The sequence below is a fragment of the Alligator sinensis genome, unplaced genomic scaffold (genome assembly GCF_000455745.1).
Source record: "Alligator sinensis unplaced genomic scaffold, ASM45574v1 scaffold301_1, whole genome shotgun sequence".
Taxonomy (NCBI): domain Eukaryota; kingdom Metazoa; phylum Chordata; order Crocodylia; family Alligatoridae; genus Alligator; species Alligator sinensis.
This window is the reverse complement of record NW_005842035.1, coordinates 1778405-1793044: the sequence shown is the minus strand read 5'-3', so window position 1 is coordinate 1793044 and position 14640 is coordinate 1778405. Positions and strand designations below refer to the sequence as shown.

Genomic DNA, 14640 nt, shown 5'->3' with positions numbered 1-14640 from the left:
AAATGAGGGTTGAAGGGACCTCGGGAGGTCACATCCAGTCCAACCCCCTGCTCCAAGCAGGACCAGCCCCAGCCCCAGCTATATCATCCCAGCCAAGGCTATGTTGAGCCAGGTCTTGAAAACCTCCAAGGATATTATAAATACAAAGAGGAATCCAACATCATCACATATTTCCTAAAATAATTACAAATACTTCAAATATTTTTATGCAGAGGTTAGATCATGAACTGTGTTGATTAGGGATGATTCTGCCTCAGGCAGGGGGTCGGACTAGACTTCTGGACCTCCCTTCCAGCCCCACTCCCCTATGATTTGATTGAAGTCCCCCACCCCAATTTTGGTTATAAATGATGGCTCATACAGAGACATGATGACAGAATAAACTCCAAACTTTAATGTTTTCTCCTGGGGACAGTTTAGCCCTCAGATGGATACAGGATCTGTAAAGAAACCAAATGAGAGAGAAAGAATACAAGAAATCACTACTGCTGAAGTGCACCATTAACCCTAAACTCCAGCGTTACACCCATAGGGATGCATCTATGAAACAGGGTGATCCGTCTAATACGTTGAATCCTATGCCGATGCCCCCTAAAAACTAAAACTAAATAAATAAAGACGTCTCAGCGCTTACCTATAGATGACATGCTCCATCAGATCATACCAAACTAAGGGCAGGTCACTTCCCTCCCAGCATCCCTTTAAAAAGGATTATGGTACAATACTGAAATCAGTTTATTTCCACAAAGACAAACTTCTAAAGGAGCAGGAGCAGAGAATGAGTCCTTCACTCGTTGCACAGTACTTTCTACCCGCTTGTCACTAATTGAAAACAAGTATTGTACTGAAGTGTACGTGCTCCATGACATTTAAGGCTGGGGTCACCACCCGTTATGTTTTCAGGGGATGGTCTGGGTGCAAACACCTGTCCTGGGTGTCCTGAGGAGTTGGTGAAATGATGCTTTGGTCCTCTTTCCAGTGGGGTACCTGCAACAGCCGTTTGAAACGTGACTGTCCCCCGTGAAAACATAACTGCTTCCTCACCCACGGCCAAGGTCTCCAGCGTGATCGGCTGAGACCAGAGCTCAGAGACAGCCAAGTGTGTCGCAGAGCAGAGAAGAGGGCAGGGAATGGCATATCGGGTTTTGAGACAGGGGAATAGGGCCCCAGGGAAACGTGCTAAGGCCCCAGCAGTGTTTATTTGCACACAGCCATGTTTCCAAGTGCAAGATACCTCTTCCTTGCTCACTCCAGAGCACCCAGTCACCACTGCATCTCTCACACTCCTCAGCAGCCAGCTGCCATAATTTTGCAGGTGCCTGTGCTCATTGCACTGGTGCAGGCTGGGACTGACTGGATAAGCAGCAGCTCTGCAGAAAAGGACCTGGTGCCTGGTGGACAAGAAGATGGACAGGAGCCAGCAGTGTGCCCTTGGTGCCAAGAAGGCTACCGGCATCCTGGGCTGCATTGGTAGGAGCATTGCCAGCAGATGGAGGGCAGTGATTCTTCCCTTCTATTCAGCACTGTCTACTACACTTCAGCCTGAGCACTGGGTGGAGGCCTACTTAAAAAATGTCAGCATGCCCAGGGTTAACGGCAGCAGACACTGCCACTGCTGATACAGTGGGGCTCTGACCCTAGCTGCAGCAACTTGGTGCTCTTTAAGTGAGACTGAAAATACTCGTTCTGCAGCTCTTCCTCCTGGGCTCCCTCTTGCTTTACAGGTTTGGAAAGAGGGCTGGAAAATTCCAAGCAGCCCGATACGATCAGACCCTGTCCCTCCTTCACGGTAACAGCTGAAAGCAATGTTTTTTCACAATCTGTTTGACAAAAGACACCATTTCCTGGACACCCAATCATGTCGTGGAAGCTCAAGAATTTCAAAGAGATTTTAATGGGAAAGTTTCTCAGGTCAGGGATGTCAATCGTAAGAGAGACTTTTTAAAAAAATTTTTAAAGGACATTTTTTCATGTCAAATCAGCCAAATCAATTCCAAATCCATGAGACTTTCAAGAACCATTTGTGGTCCTGCTACCACAGGGGTGGGCAAAATACGGCCTAGGCCATTCTATCCGGTCCACAGGACCCCTAAAAAATTAAGAAAATTAATATTTATCTGCCCGTGGCTGCCTGTCATGCAGCCCTCGATGGCTTGCCAGAACTCAATAAATTGCCCTCCACCTAAAATAACTGCCCGCCCCTGTGCTACCGGCAAGCATCCTCCACCCTGCCTGGGGCTTCAGATGCTTTCAAATCCTTTGGCGGGCATCCTACACGTAGGCCCAAGCCCAGAGGCTTGGGGTTTGGATGCCCCTGAGTTTTGTTTGCCCTCAGCCCTATGGCTGCAGAAGCAAGCTAGGGAGGGGTCTCCCATTTCCAAGAAATCAGCGTATACCCGAAATCTTCCCATTGGAAGTGAAAGTGGGAGGCTAACGATGTATTACCTCGGTCAGGGCGCTACCCCCTGCCATGTTCATGGTTTTCCCCAGCCAGTAGGAAAACCACCTTGGTGGTCCTGGTATTTCCCCTGCCAGGTAAGTAAGAGAGACTCAGATAAAAAACCTGACAGGTAGGCATGAGAATAATTGCATCTCCGCTCCCCATCACAGGGCTGGGAAGGCGCATGTGGAAGAGCTGGTGCGACATGTTGTGGCGTCAGCATCCCTCGCAGCCCACACACGCGCTCAAATCTTCCCTTTCTCAACTGGGGTTCCTACTAATAGCAGGAGGGCGTCTGTGCAGAGAAGAGGTGTCCTGAGATCTGTCCTTCTGTTCGTTTCCTAGAGCAGTCACCGTCTTCAAGTGCACGTGGGGAGCAGGCGAGTCTCAGGCAGGCAGGCTCATGTGGCTGAAGCAGCAGAGTACGCCGGTCAAGGACTGCGGCAGCAGCAGGGGGAGGCTGCAATGAGGGAATATTGGGAGGAAACCCACCTGCCAAGCACATCCTGAGGCAACCAAGGGATCCAGTCCTCTACTGCCTTCCATAGCTGACATTGCACACCTCCAAGCCAAGCCGGATAGCAACGGGGTCCCGAGAGGCGATTTCTGCTGGGCAAACAATGCATCGGCAGCAAGGTCAGGATGGGAGAGCACGGCACTTCACTCAGTCCAGCCAAGAGCCCAAAAGCCTAGGCTGCTCTCATGCAGAAGGGCTGCAACATGGTACAGGTCTTTCACCCCCTTCTTACCTCCACACCATCATATGTGATCCTCTGAATCCATAAGAGGCCACAGTGGGATATGGTCAGACCAAGGATCAGAAGGATCTCCCTGCACTGATGGGCAAACAGATCGCTCCCCGCCCCATCCTGAGCCTACAGGGCAATCAGTGAACAAGCAGAGCCTCCCACCCACTGCTCCGAGAGGCCAATCTCCGAGCTTGCTGGACGTTATTGAACGAGTCCCCAGCTATCACCCTGACTGAGGTTGGCAAGCCAGAGTAACTCTAGCAGGGTGCTCGTATGGTCTGGTAAAAGGCTGAAACACATACTGATGCCACCACGATTGTCACCTCAAAGTGCAAAACACTGATGCCAATCTTGGAGGACCTTGAATGCACCAGGCTGTCCAGGTCAGATCCCTGCTCTCCCCATCTCCCCCTCACACACCAGAGGCCTCCTCCCATGCTGCCAGGTCAAGGTCTAACAGGAGCACATGATCTCAGCTCCCTGGGCTTCTGCCCCTGCCCGCACCCATACCCCTTTCAATTAGCTACAGGGAGCAGCAGAACAGCCCAGCTCACGAGAAGAGCTGGTTCACGTGCGGGCAGCTTCAAAACTCAACCCCGTCATGGCTCGAACAAGGTGCTTCATTTGAGACGAAATAAAACGTTTCATTCTGAGCCTGCTTTTCTTCTGCAGAGACCTGAGGAGGGGTACTTGGCACCTTGTCTCTAATCCCTCCCAGTGATCCAGCTGGTCCAACACAAGATTTTACCCACAAAGATCCTTGCATCTTGCATTAAAATAAAATTGATGGAAACGCCTCACCAAGCAAACAACCCCTGAAATCTGTTTTCAATTTTGAGATGGCTGACGCAAAACTTTGTTATAAGTGATTTTTCTTTTGGTGGGAACCACCCAGCAACACCATAACCAACTTTTGTAAAGCTGTTTGGTGTCACCAAATCCAAAGGGAAAATAATTCCCGCAGAAAGGCACTGCCTCATTCGACTGCTGACGCACAGAGCTCGCAGTGCCAGACCAAGGGTACGAGGGAGCACCTTCAGACGCGTGGCACTGAACCTCCTGCCACCCCTTGGGCCCAACAGCTCTGTGGCCCATGACAAGGGTGACAGGGAACTCCAGCTGGAATCAAAGCCAGGAAAAGTGCTCTTCCACCACCCCACCTCTGGCAGCAGGTCCAGCCTTGATGGTCACAGACCTACAGATGCGTGACGCCCAACTGGAAGGCACTTACCAATGCGATGATGATGAGCCCAACAAACCCAGACAGTAATAATACCACTGCACCCATATCGTCCCTCACCAATCACAGGTTGATTGAAGCCCAGCACCCAAGTCCCCCTCCACCCTGCCTCCCCTTGAGTGATCTGACCCCCATCATACCTTCTCGCTCCATCAGAACTTCTCCCAGGGCTCTGCACGCGGCTCTCCTGACCTCCCAGGCACCCTCTAGCTGGCCCGGGCTGTAAACAGCTGCCTCCACCACCAGATCCTGGAAGTTGCTATCCAGCAAGCACTGCATCCTCCTCAGCACCCCTGCCGCCTGCTCTGGTTCCACTTGCTGATGCCGCAGGCCTGGCTGGATCAGCACCAGCACCAGCGCGGGAAAGAGGCTCCTCAAGTTCCCAAGTGTCTCATCCAGAAGTTCCCACTGCACAAGTTGCCTCAGGGTGGCAGCCTGCCACAGCATGAAAACCAGCTGCGGCCGCAGCTCCTGCTCTCGCTCCTTGCTGGCCTCGTCCTGGAGGAGCTCGGTCCCAAGGTCAGCCCTACTGAAGAGCTCCTGGGCAAAGGCAACCCGCACAGGTGAGACTCGCTCATGCGTGTCATCCATCTCCATCACTAACACCTGGCCCTTCCGCTGCCCAACAGCATCTAGCAGAGTGAGGAGCTCTCGGCCGGTGGGCTTGGCGGGGAGCACCTGCAGCAGTGACTCCATGGCTGGAACAGTAAGTTTGTTCTTGTTAACCCGAAGCATTGGGGGAGGGCAGCTGGGGACATTCACAGGGAGCTGTAATGGGTGTCAGCAGTGAATGCTCAGGGAGGAAGATCAAAACGGAAGTTGTCATGCAGACTGCCTTAAATGGATGCACTTCAGGTGTTACTGAACTGGTGTAATAGGGGAAGGGGGACAGGGACTTTCCACTCTCTGCACATCTTGGAAAAAGGGGGTACCACCTACCAGAACAACCAGGAGCAGAGGTTTGTTACACTGTCACATCACCGACAGAAGTCAGGACCTGATGTTCTCGTGATCAAATCGTAACGGGCAAAAGGACATCCCTTCAGCCTTATTAGGAGGTGCTCAAGTTTTTGGCTGGCTTAGCGATTTATATCCTACCTCACCTTGTCAGTGTTTATTTAACATCAAATCCGAGGCTCTCGATCTCGGCACTCTTCCTGGGGTCAGGGCTAGGGGTTGTGTAGGAGGGCAAGATTCTTTCTACCCATTTTAAAATTTCTCTTTCATTGTGTGTGCTGTGTTTTAGGCAACTGGGAAGTAAATTTTACTTTCTCTGCACCATTCAGCATCCTACACCTCCATGATTTCTTTTAATGTCTTGGAGAGCAGACATGTAACCAACTGCCCTGTTAGCACAGAGCATTTTTTGTTTTAAATACTGTGGCAATAACAAAAAGCCTTCAGTCCAAGGAATTAGTGTGCAAGCTGGGTGTTGGAGGCACTGTGCTACCCTGCCTGTGCAGGAAAGACTATGCAAAATACTGCCCCCATAACAGGAACAGTCTTCACATGGCTTTGAGGCAGAGAACCTGCATCACTTCTTTCACAGCAGAGGAATAATACCACGTGCACCTAAGTAACACTCCTCAGCTGCCAAGCCCAGACACAGCTTACACTTGCAATGAATACTGCAAGTCTACTCTCAGGAAGGAAGCCTCCCTGTTCACGGCTATGGAATCAGAGGACCATGCTCATTATGTGCAAAGATGTTAAAACTCTGAATATCGGTGTGTGGTCAAACAGATTTTTAGGTTAGACATTTATCAAGGTAAATTCTGAACTGGGCGGCTTACCTGTGTCACCATCTAAGGAGGAAAGTTTTTCCCAATGGCCTTGCAATGAAACAATTTGTAGCAGGTGAAAGAGCCAGTCAACTGTCTGTTGATTGGCCAAGTTACCTTTGATGTCACAATCCCATTCCTTCCCCTCTGACTTATCTATGCTGGGGGCACCTGGAAGCCCCATCGCAGATTGGAGTCCTGCAGTGAAAGGCTCTTTGGAGACGACTCCTGCGCAAACTGCTTACAAGCCACTCCCTAGCTCTGTCTCTTTGGGTTTAACATTCCCAACTTAAAGGCAGGACATTAAGAAGGAAAGTAACATTGTGGTACATGTGCAGGTATATTTAAATTAGAGCCTTTTCTCAAAGGCAAAGCGGGAATGGAAAAAAAATCATCAAGATGAGGCTCCAGTTTTATCCATCACAAGGTTTTATAAGTGATGAAAATGGAGTGTTTTCAAGCAGCTCATTGTGTAGCTGAGCTGTACTTAATGACTGTACTAAGACACCACTGCAGTTTAGAAGAGAACCAGACAGATGCGTATCTGCCAAAACTCAAAATCAGACCTCTGCACGTTCCCTGGTAACTACAACCCGCCCTAACAGACCTGTACAAACTGCGCTGGTTTTGTGTTAATAAAAATTAAATAGTGAAAGAGAACAAGCTTTACATTCTCTCTCAAGATTTAAAACATTTATGGCAAATTGCTCAGATACCAGGATGGGTAATGTAATTTAATTATTTTCTTTTAGCTTTTCTGCCCCAGTAATCAACCCAGCTCTCCTTTCATCATTTGCTAGGTCATTGTCCCAGGCTGTGGATTAGACAGCAGGGTTTTACAAGTATGACAGTGAGCAATAACCCCCAGAATCGAGTGACAAGAAATACTAAGAACAAAATGTACAAAAATGGAACAGACTCTACATTTTATTCTCAATAAAAATTTAGATCCTTGATGGATACAGCATCTGCAAAGAAATTTAAAAAAACGAGTTAGAGATTTTATTAAAATTTTACAGTTTAATACCAACATTTCCAAATAGTTAGAATACCCATGCAGAGAAATTATAAAAGACAAGCGGCCAATCTGCACAATACAAGGAGAAGAGCAACGGCAGAAGAACTCAGAACCTGGCTCTGACTCTGGGAAAAGTTCCTTGCAGGAGCTGCCCAACGCAACTTCCAACTTTGGTGGAGGGACACACAGACTGCAGCTGAACAAAGAGAGCCGTTGGGAGGACCTGCACCCATGCTGCTCCCACAGCTTGTTCTATATGGCCTAGAATAGAAGCAAGGTAGGACTACATAGGACTCCGATTTTACTCCCAACAATACACTACGGTGACAGCACGTACAGGAACAAAAGTCTGATTGGTGTTCCCAGATGCCCAAAGAGGAGGGTATCTTAAGGGGCTATGGAGAAGAGCATACCAGAGTTCTGGATGGGGGCAACAACAACGGACTTTAGAAGCATCAACCTGAAAGGCTGATATAAGGGCACTGGAGGCAGCAAGAGACCCCAGAATACCTCCCCTAATGGAAGGAAAGGAAGAAGGGAACAGAAGAAAAACTAAGGAGCAAAAGGAAGGAGAGTGTAAGAGATGTACAGGCAACCCTCACTTAGCACTCTTAACTGGTTCCTGAAAAAACGAGTGTTAAGTGAAACGAGCATTAAGCGAAACCAAAAGTATTTGACAACCCAAGATGGCAGCCGCAAGTGTTATAATGAAGCTTGCTGAGCGCTAAGTGGAATTAGGTATCAATTTAAAATGAGCGTTATAGTGAAATAGTGCTAAGTGAAACAGCGTTAAGCAGGGGGTGCCTGTACAAAGACTGAGACAAGACGACAAAAGTAAATGCTTTTAGAGGGCGATTGCCAAGGACTCAGCCATATGTGACTTCCCACTATCCGGAGCAGGATGTGGGACACTACAGCAAAATCAAATGTTTCAATGCTCAAATGTGGTGTTATTGAGGGGCTTCCAATTCCCAAGCCCTGCAACTATCACAGGAAGGCATTGTAGAGTCTCCTAAGGAACGGGTCAAACACTTGGGACAGAACCTACCAGTGCAGAGCTGAAAGTGGCTAGGCAGGTCACGACGGGATTCGCTGTACTTACCACTCTGATTCTGTGACCAATGGCCTTGGCTGGAAGGTTGGAGCGGAACTTTGCACGAACCATGCCACTGTTTCCATGGGCACGGGTCACCTTCCCCCAGATGACTCGTGTTCTGTTGGGCTTGCCACCAGGAGTTACGGTGTTGCTAGCAGGGAGAAAGGGAATGTTAACTTCTGGGCATGACACTCCTAGCACAGTCCTGGCTCAGTTAAGGCGACAGCAGCAGATGAGCAGTTTCCCTTCCTGTATTTTTAGGACTGCCCTGGAACATCCAGGCTGGAAGCCACTTGTAGATGTAAGGGGACTGGTCACCTGTACTGCGAACAGCTTGGACGCAAGCACAGAGAAATGCTATACATAAAGAAAACGTATGGTGCTCTCACGTTACAGCAGTATTGTGATTCCTAGATTAGAAATATAGCAGAGGAGTGCTTATTATCTTGCATTTACACTGCGTACATTGCATGCACCACCGAGACGTGAGAAAATCAGAAGCACTGCTTTAAGCAGCAGTTCTGTATCTGGCTTATATACATTTAGAAATTCATAGAATTAAATCAAACTAAGAAGATATGAAAAGGTCCCAACCTTGGTCGTTTAAATGAGTCCAGGAGCTGCACCAATTTAATTTGACATATTTAAACAAGCAAACTAAGCTAAACCTGAACAAGTTACGTGTAAACCGCCTCAACCTGGGATTTGCCCATATATACCATCCCTCTCATTTCAACCTGAACACTAGCAAGCACTTCAAATAATGAGATAAGCCTGCTGCCTGGATGTTTGAGAAGGTCCGGCATAGACCAGAGGCTGTTATTATAATCATGCAAACTGTACACACATGTACCTGACAGCACACTTATTTGTATAACTTCAGAAGCTTACAAATGAGAACTAAGACTTGCTTAACATAGAATAAATAACATTTGAGAACGTGCCAAGTACAAATAATGAAGTCTCAATGCTGTCACGTGAAATTTGGAAAGACGGTATATTCTCTCCTCAATATGAAACAACCTGTAACTTGACTTCAGGTGATGTACATTATCTACAGCACTAGGACCGCAGCACAGTTAAGAGCCAAATGTAAAAGTAGGCAGACTTCAAGGAATGTAATAAGATCACACCCAGGCCACTCTAAAGTAAAACGAAAACCTTCATTACAGCTGAACCAACCTCCTAGTAAGGGTTTGATAACAAAGATACGCTTTTACTATGTATGCCTGGAAAGTCAAAAGACAGAAGGTTTTTCCCTTTGAAATCGCTCTGCTGTCCTGTCCTGGCCCGCACATACTTATCAAGAGGCTGCCTGTGTGAGTACCCCCAGGGATTTCAGTTGCACAGAAAAACCACAAAGGACTCCAAATCCAGAGCAGAACGTGCCAAATCAGCACCTTGAAACAGTGGAAAAGGGAGCAGCCATTAAAGCGCAGGTGAACCCCGTCTGAAATGCCATGAACAGGAAGTCCCCTTCCACATTACCTGGCCCTGCAGCAAAGCGGTCTGCAGCAAGGCCCACAGCAGTAAAGTCACAACTTCCAGGTAAGCAGAGAAGGGAATAAAACACACACCTACCCTACACTCCACAGCACCCATCACATTCAGTAGGGGCAGCGGTGGGGAAATGTGTGCGTGTGTCTAGAAACAGCCCAGGAACTTAACCCCTTTAAGATTACAACCCAGACCTTCCTGTTAATTCTGCCATAAGAGACCAAACACCACGATGACAGACACTTCAGTCCAGTTCATCACTGAATGCACACAGCACACACCAGCATCTTGGAGAAGATGCAGGCCCATCCATTACTTTTCCCCTTAGTCCTCTATCACAACAGCGATGAAACCAATTAACACATTGTAGAACTGAACATATTTGTTGCATAGACGTTCTAAAGTGAAAAAAATCACATACTGAAATTGAGATGACCCACATACAAATCTACGTGGCCACTTTATTTGCTTGTGACCCAATAAATTTTCCTGTCAAACTCGGCATCACTATTTAACACGACAGTCAGAAGCTAATTTACTTACTTTTTAGCTTTGTACACATACGCGCATCTCTTGCCCAAGTAGAATTCAGTCTCTTGGCGAGCGTAAACGCCTTCAATTTTCAGAAGGGCCGTGTGCTCCCTCTGGTTTCGAAGGCCTCGCTTATAGCCAGCAAAAATGGCCTTGGACCACAGTCTAAGAAACAGCAAGCATGTTAATGAACTGAAAACCAACAGCAAGCAACCCGGATTTCTGAATAAGCTATTTCTGAAGGGACTACATGCATGCTGGGAACAAGAAATAGTGCTTTATGTCACAAGGAAGTAAATACACCAGCATTCGCAATTAGGGGTGAATAAGGAAGCTTCCACAGCAAGAGACGTTTATAAACAGCTCTCCTTCTCTCCATTAGAAACCTCCTTTTTTCCTCTCATGATTATCACTAAAAAGAGGATAACACTAAGAAGCAATTTGCTTTTTTTTAAAAGTTCTTTATACACACACATTTCAAATGTCCAGAAAATAGATTCTATCACTTCACTGCATACATGATAATGCAGATTAATTGATTTTGGATCTTTGCTACAGTAACCAACTCTGTAATAAGAGGTGTAGCAAAAAAGTGCTGTATTGAAATGATTTTTTGCAGTCTGTATGGGGAAATGCAAGTCTGTTCCATGTGGACAGTGCAGGACTCCAGCACAATTCAGGACACTTGAAACCAACAGCTAGAGTCCTAGAACTGTGCTTAATTGTATCAGAACAAATATCCTATAAAGCTTTCTTAGCATGGGTACTATTATAAGGTAAATCCTTTTGGACAACAGATTTAAAATGTCACCAGTATTTTCACAAGACAGATCCTTTTGTTCAAGATTTAAATCTGTAACTAACAGGGTAGATCTGATTTAAATCAAATGGATTTAAATAATGATTTAAATCACTGGCCAGGAAGCCTCAGTTTAATCACTGATTTCTACAAGAAGTGCACAGTTGTTGTTTGATATCCTTTATTCATTTAACTTCTTGAAACTTTCCATTTTTAGGGAGAGGTAAGGGCTTGACTGTGCATACCCAAACTTGAAGAGAGACAATAGGGCTGATGGGCGAGTAATCAGTAGTGGTGCGCGGATATATCTGTCTGTATTGGATCAGCACCGATAAAAGGAAAATTGACATTATTGGCAATCAGCTTTTTTTGGCTGGTGTAGCCAGCAACATCACTGATAAATGCCACATGCATGTGCACAGCTGCACCATGCACACAGCCAGGAATGCAGCCCCGCAGCTTGGAGAGCAATGTCCTGCTGGTAAGTCTGTGTGGGGGGCAGACTGAGGCCCCCATAGTGAGAGAGACTGGGGTAGGTGATACCCAGCCGGGCTGAAGCATGGGACAGAGCTGTGGGTGGCTCTACAGGGGGGCATGGGAGGATGGGCAGCTCCCCACTGCTGCACACTCCGGGGGAGGCAAGGGGGGTATGAGGCCCCCACCGGATTTGTGCATGGGGTGAGGGCGAGCTGCCTGCTGTGGGCTCAGGGGCTGTACCAGCTTCTTCCCAGGGGTGGGGGGACTATGGCCACCCCAAAAATTCACCCTAGACCCCCACTCTCAGAACTGCCACTACCCACCTCAAGAGCAGCCCTGGCCCAGCACTCCCACCAAGAAGAGGCCAACACAGGCCTCAGCCCCAAAGCAGGCAGCCCGCCCTTGCTCTGTGCATAAATCCAGGGAGCACATGCCCACCCTGCCTCCCCCGAGGGTGCACACCAGCAGCAGGGAGCCACCCACCCTCTGCTGGGCCACCCACAGCTCTGTGCTGTGTCCTGCCCTGGCTGGGCAATGCCTGTCCCATTCCCTCCCTCACCATGGGGGCTTTGAATTACACCCCCTCCACCAACACACTTACCAGCTGGACGCTGCCAGGCTGCATATCAGCACTCAGAGTGGTATCAGCTGATATGGCCTTTGGTATTGACCAAATATTGGCATTAGTGGTACACTCCTAATAAAAGATATCACATCTTCCCAAAGAACCGTGTCTGCCTGTGAACTCTGGAGAGAGAAATCCATAGTCTGGGAACTGAAATGAAGCATCACAGAGATGTTTAATGGGATCTTCTGGACTGAGCACTGAGTCCCACTGAGTAGATTGGTTTTCTTTAATCTTTACTAATCTATAGATAAAGAAACCTCTTGGAACCCCATAAGGTTGGGCCCCTAATATAGACAACGGCTTGTTGTGACCTATTTATAAAACTTCTAAAAAGGTTGCACGAATACACAGGGTGTTTATATAAAGTCCTTGTGTAACTTTATAAACATGAATAACTTTGGATGTGCACGATACAAGCAACCCAAAACGGCATGCTTACACCATGCTAAAAACTTAATTATGGTTTCAATTGCTATTTACAGTTTGCTATAACAACCAAAGTTATTCAAGTTTAAAGTCGCACAAGAACTTTATAAACACCTATATATTCATGCAACCTTTGCAGAAGCTTTATAATGCATCACAACAGGCTGGGTCCTATACTATGGGCCCAATCACTGGATCATAGATAGACACAGGAGGGACACCAGCCCACCTACTGTTAGCGCAGACTTAGCGAAGGGGCACTTGGAGGGGCTGGATGTGTTCAAATCAGTGGGCCCGGATGATTTTCACTCAAGGGTGCTGAAGGAATTGGCCCGTGTCATAGCAGAGCTGCTAGCACGGCTGTTCGAGCACTTGTGGTGCTCCGGTCAGGTCCCAGAGGATTGGAAAAGGGTCAGTGTGGTCCCTATTTTTAAGGGGAGGAAGGAGAAATAGGGAAACTATAGGCCAGTTCGTCTCACCTCCATCCTTGGGAAAACTCTGGAAAAAATAACATTAAGGACCACATTTGTGGGAGCCCAGCAGGGGAAATAATGCTGAAAGGAAACCAGCATGGGTTCACTGCCTGACTAACCTTGTTTCTTTTTATGACCAGGTCACAAAATGCGTAGACGCAGGAGTTGAGGTAGATGTCATCTACCTAGACTTTAAGAAGGCCTTTGATACGGTATCTCATTCTGTTCTGGTAAATAAACTGAGCGGCGGCGATGTAGATAATTGCACGGTCAGGTGGGTGACAACTTGGCTTAGGGGCTGCACCCAGAGAGTGGTGGTGGACGGGGCGGTATCGACCTGGAAAGATGTGGGCAGCGGGGTCCTGCAAGGCTCGCTCCTTGGACCGGTGCTGTTCACGGTCTTCATCGGTGACGGGGACGAGGGCGTGGAGAGCACCCTGTCCAAGTTCACAGCCAAATTATGAAGCAAAGTTAACGCACCAGAGGGTAGGAAACAGATCCAGGCGGATCTGAACAGGTTGGAAAATCGGGCAGAACGAAACAGGACGCAGTTCAACAAAGACAAGCGCATCCATGAATCCTGTCGCTCTTACGCAGCTCCCAGAGCTTAAAGTTATTAAAATTACACCCGGACTTTAGAAACACTCGTGTAACCTTTTTACAGGTTTGATAAATATGTCAGGACAGGCCGGGGACTATAACGGGGCCCAATTTTACAGGGCTCCTCTACTGACGAAAGCTATTAAAACTTAGAAACACCCTGCGTACTCGTGCAACATCTTTACACGCTTGAGAAATGCGTCAGGACAGGCTGCGGACCATATCAGGGGCCCAATCTTGAGGCTCGTCTACAGATTAAAGTCACCCGAGCTGCACCGAGAGTTTAGACGTGCCCGCATCATCTCTAGGAGTTTATAATTAGATATCATAATAATTATAAATAATAATAATTCCTATTCCACGACGATATTTTGGAGCTTTTACAGATCTTCAATGAAAACGATCTTTATAGCAAGTGAAAGCATCTTAACCATAAAAAAGCGATTACATTTTAAACCAAAATATCTTATTTCACTAAACACCCCGTTGGTTTCCCCCCCGGTAACCGGTGCGGTGCAGCCGCCTGGGCCCCGCGAGTGGCTCCGGGCCGCGCGGCTCGGGCAGGGCTCTCACCTCCCGGACATGGCGGCGCGGCGCTGGTCCCGGCGGCCTGCAACCAAAGCATCTTAACCATAAAAAAGCGATTACATTTTAAACCAAAATATCTTATTTCACTAAACACCCCGTTGGTTTCCCCCCCGGTAACCGGTGCGGTGCAGCCGCCTGGGCCCCGCGAGTGGCTCCGGGCCGCGCGGCTCGGGCAGGGCTCTCACCTCCCGGACATGGCGGCGCGGCGCTGGTCCCGGCGGCCTGCAACCAGAGACGTGGTGTGAGCAGCGCGGAGCCGGCTCCGCACCATCCGCCCCGCATCGGCGCCATCCCGCG

At 48.1% G+C, this 14640-nt stretch overlaps 2 protein-coding genes across 5 annotated transcripts; both read right to left on the bottom strand.

Annotated features, from left to right (window-relative positions):
* Positions 1–381: 381 nt before the first annotated feature.
* LOC112550101 lies at positions 382–6969 on the bottom strand. 3 transcript variants are annotated; one of them, XM_025202725.1, is made up of 4 exons: positions 6223–6969; positions 4570–5127; positions 2933–3046; positions 382–2849 (listed from the first exon to the last, which is right to left on the bottom strand). In XM_025202725.1, the coding sequence occupies exons 1-3, from the start codon at positions 6392–6394 to the stop codon at positions 2973–2975; spliced, it is 804 nt and encodes a 267-aa protein (XP_025058510.1). In that variant the 5' UTR covers positions 6395–6969; the 3' UTR covers positions 382–2849; positions 2933–2972. The 3 variants fall into 3 exon arrangements, 2 of the variants coding, with proteins under 2 accessions (XP_025058510.1, XP_025058509.1); XR_003093765.1 differs by having other exon boundaries at positions 403–440; positions 2446–3046; XM_025202724.1 differs by having other exon boundaries at positions 382–3046.
* Positions 6970–7111: 142 nt separating this feature from the next.
* RPL35A (ribosomal protein L35a) lies at positions 7112–14634 on the bottom strand. 2 transcript variants are annotated; one of them, XM_025202726.1, is made up of 4 exons: positions 14529–14634; positions 10365–10517; positions 8331–8475; positions 7112–7178 (listed from the first exon to the last, which is right to left on the bottom strand). In XM_025202726.1, exons 1-4 carry the CDS (start codon positions 14612–14614, stop codon positions 7155–7157), a joined length of 408 nt encoding a protein of 135 aa, XP_025058511.1. In that variant the 5' UTR covers positions 14615–14634; the 3' UTR covers positions 7112–7154. The 2 variants fall into 2 exon arrangements, with proteins under 2 accessions (XP_025058511.1, XP_006022492.1); XM_006022430.1 differs by lacking the exon at positions 14529–14634 and adding an exon at positions 14329–14368.
* Between the last annotated feature and the right edge of the window lie 6 nt (positions 14635–14640).

Bases quoted from the DNA above. Each gene is read 5' to 3' on its own strand.
- LOC112550101 (XM_025202724.1), bottom strand. From the start codon at position 6,394: ATGGGGCTTCCAGGTGCCCCCAGCATAGATAAGTCAGAGGGGAAGGAA. The intron at 5,128-6,222 runs GTAAGCCGCCCA...TTACTGTTCCAG, and splicing joins CTCCTTAGATGGTGACACAG to CCATGGAGTCACTGCTGCAG. The intron at 3,047-4,569 runs GTATGATGGGGG...TTTGCCCAGCAG, and splicing joins AGTTCTGATGGAGCGAGAAG to AAATCGCCTCTCGGGACCCC.
- RPL35A (XM_025202726.1), bottom strand. From the start codon at position 14,614: ATGGTGCGGAGCCGGCTCCGCGCTGCTCACACCACGTCTCTGGTTGCA. The intron at 8,476-10,364 runs GTAAGTAAATTA...TCTCCCTGCTAG, and splicing joins TATGTGTACAAAGCTAAAAA to CAACACCGTAACTCCTGGTG. The intron at 7,179-8,330 runs GTAAGTACAGCG...ATTTCTTTGCAG, and splicing joins TTGGTCACAGAATCAGAGTG to ATGCTGTATCCATCAAGGAT.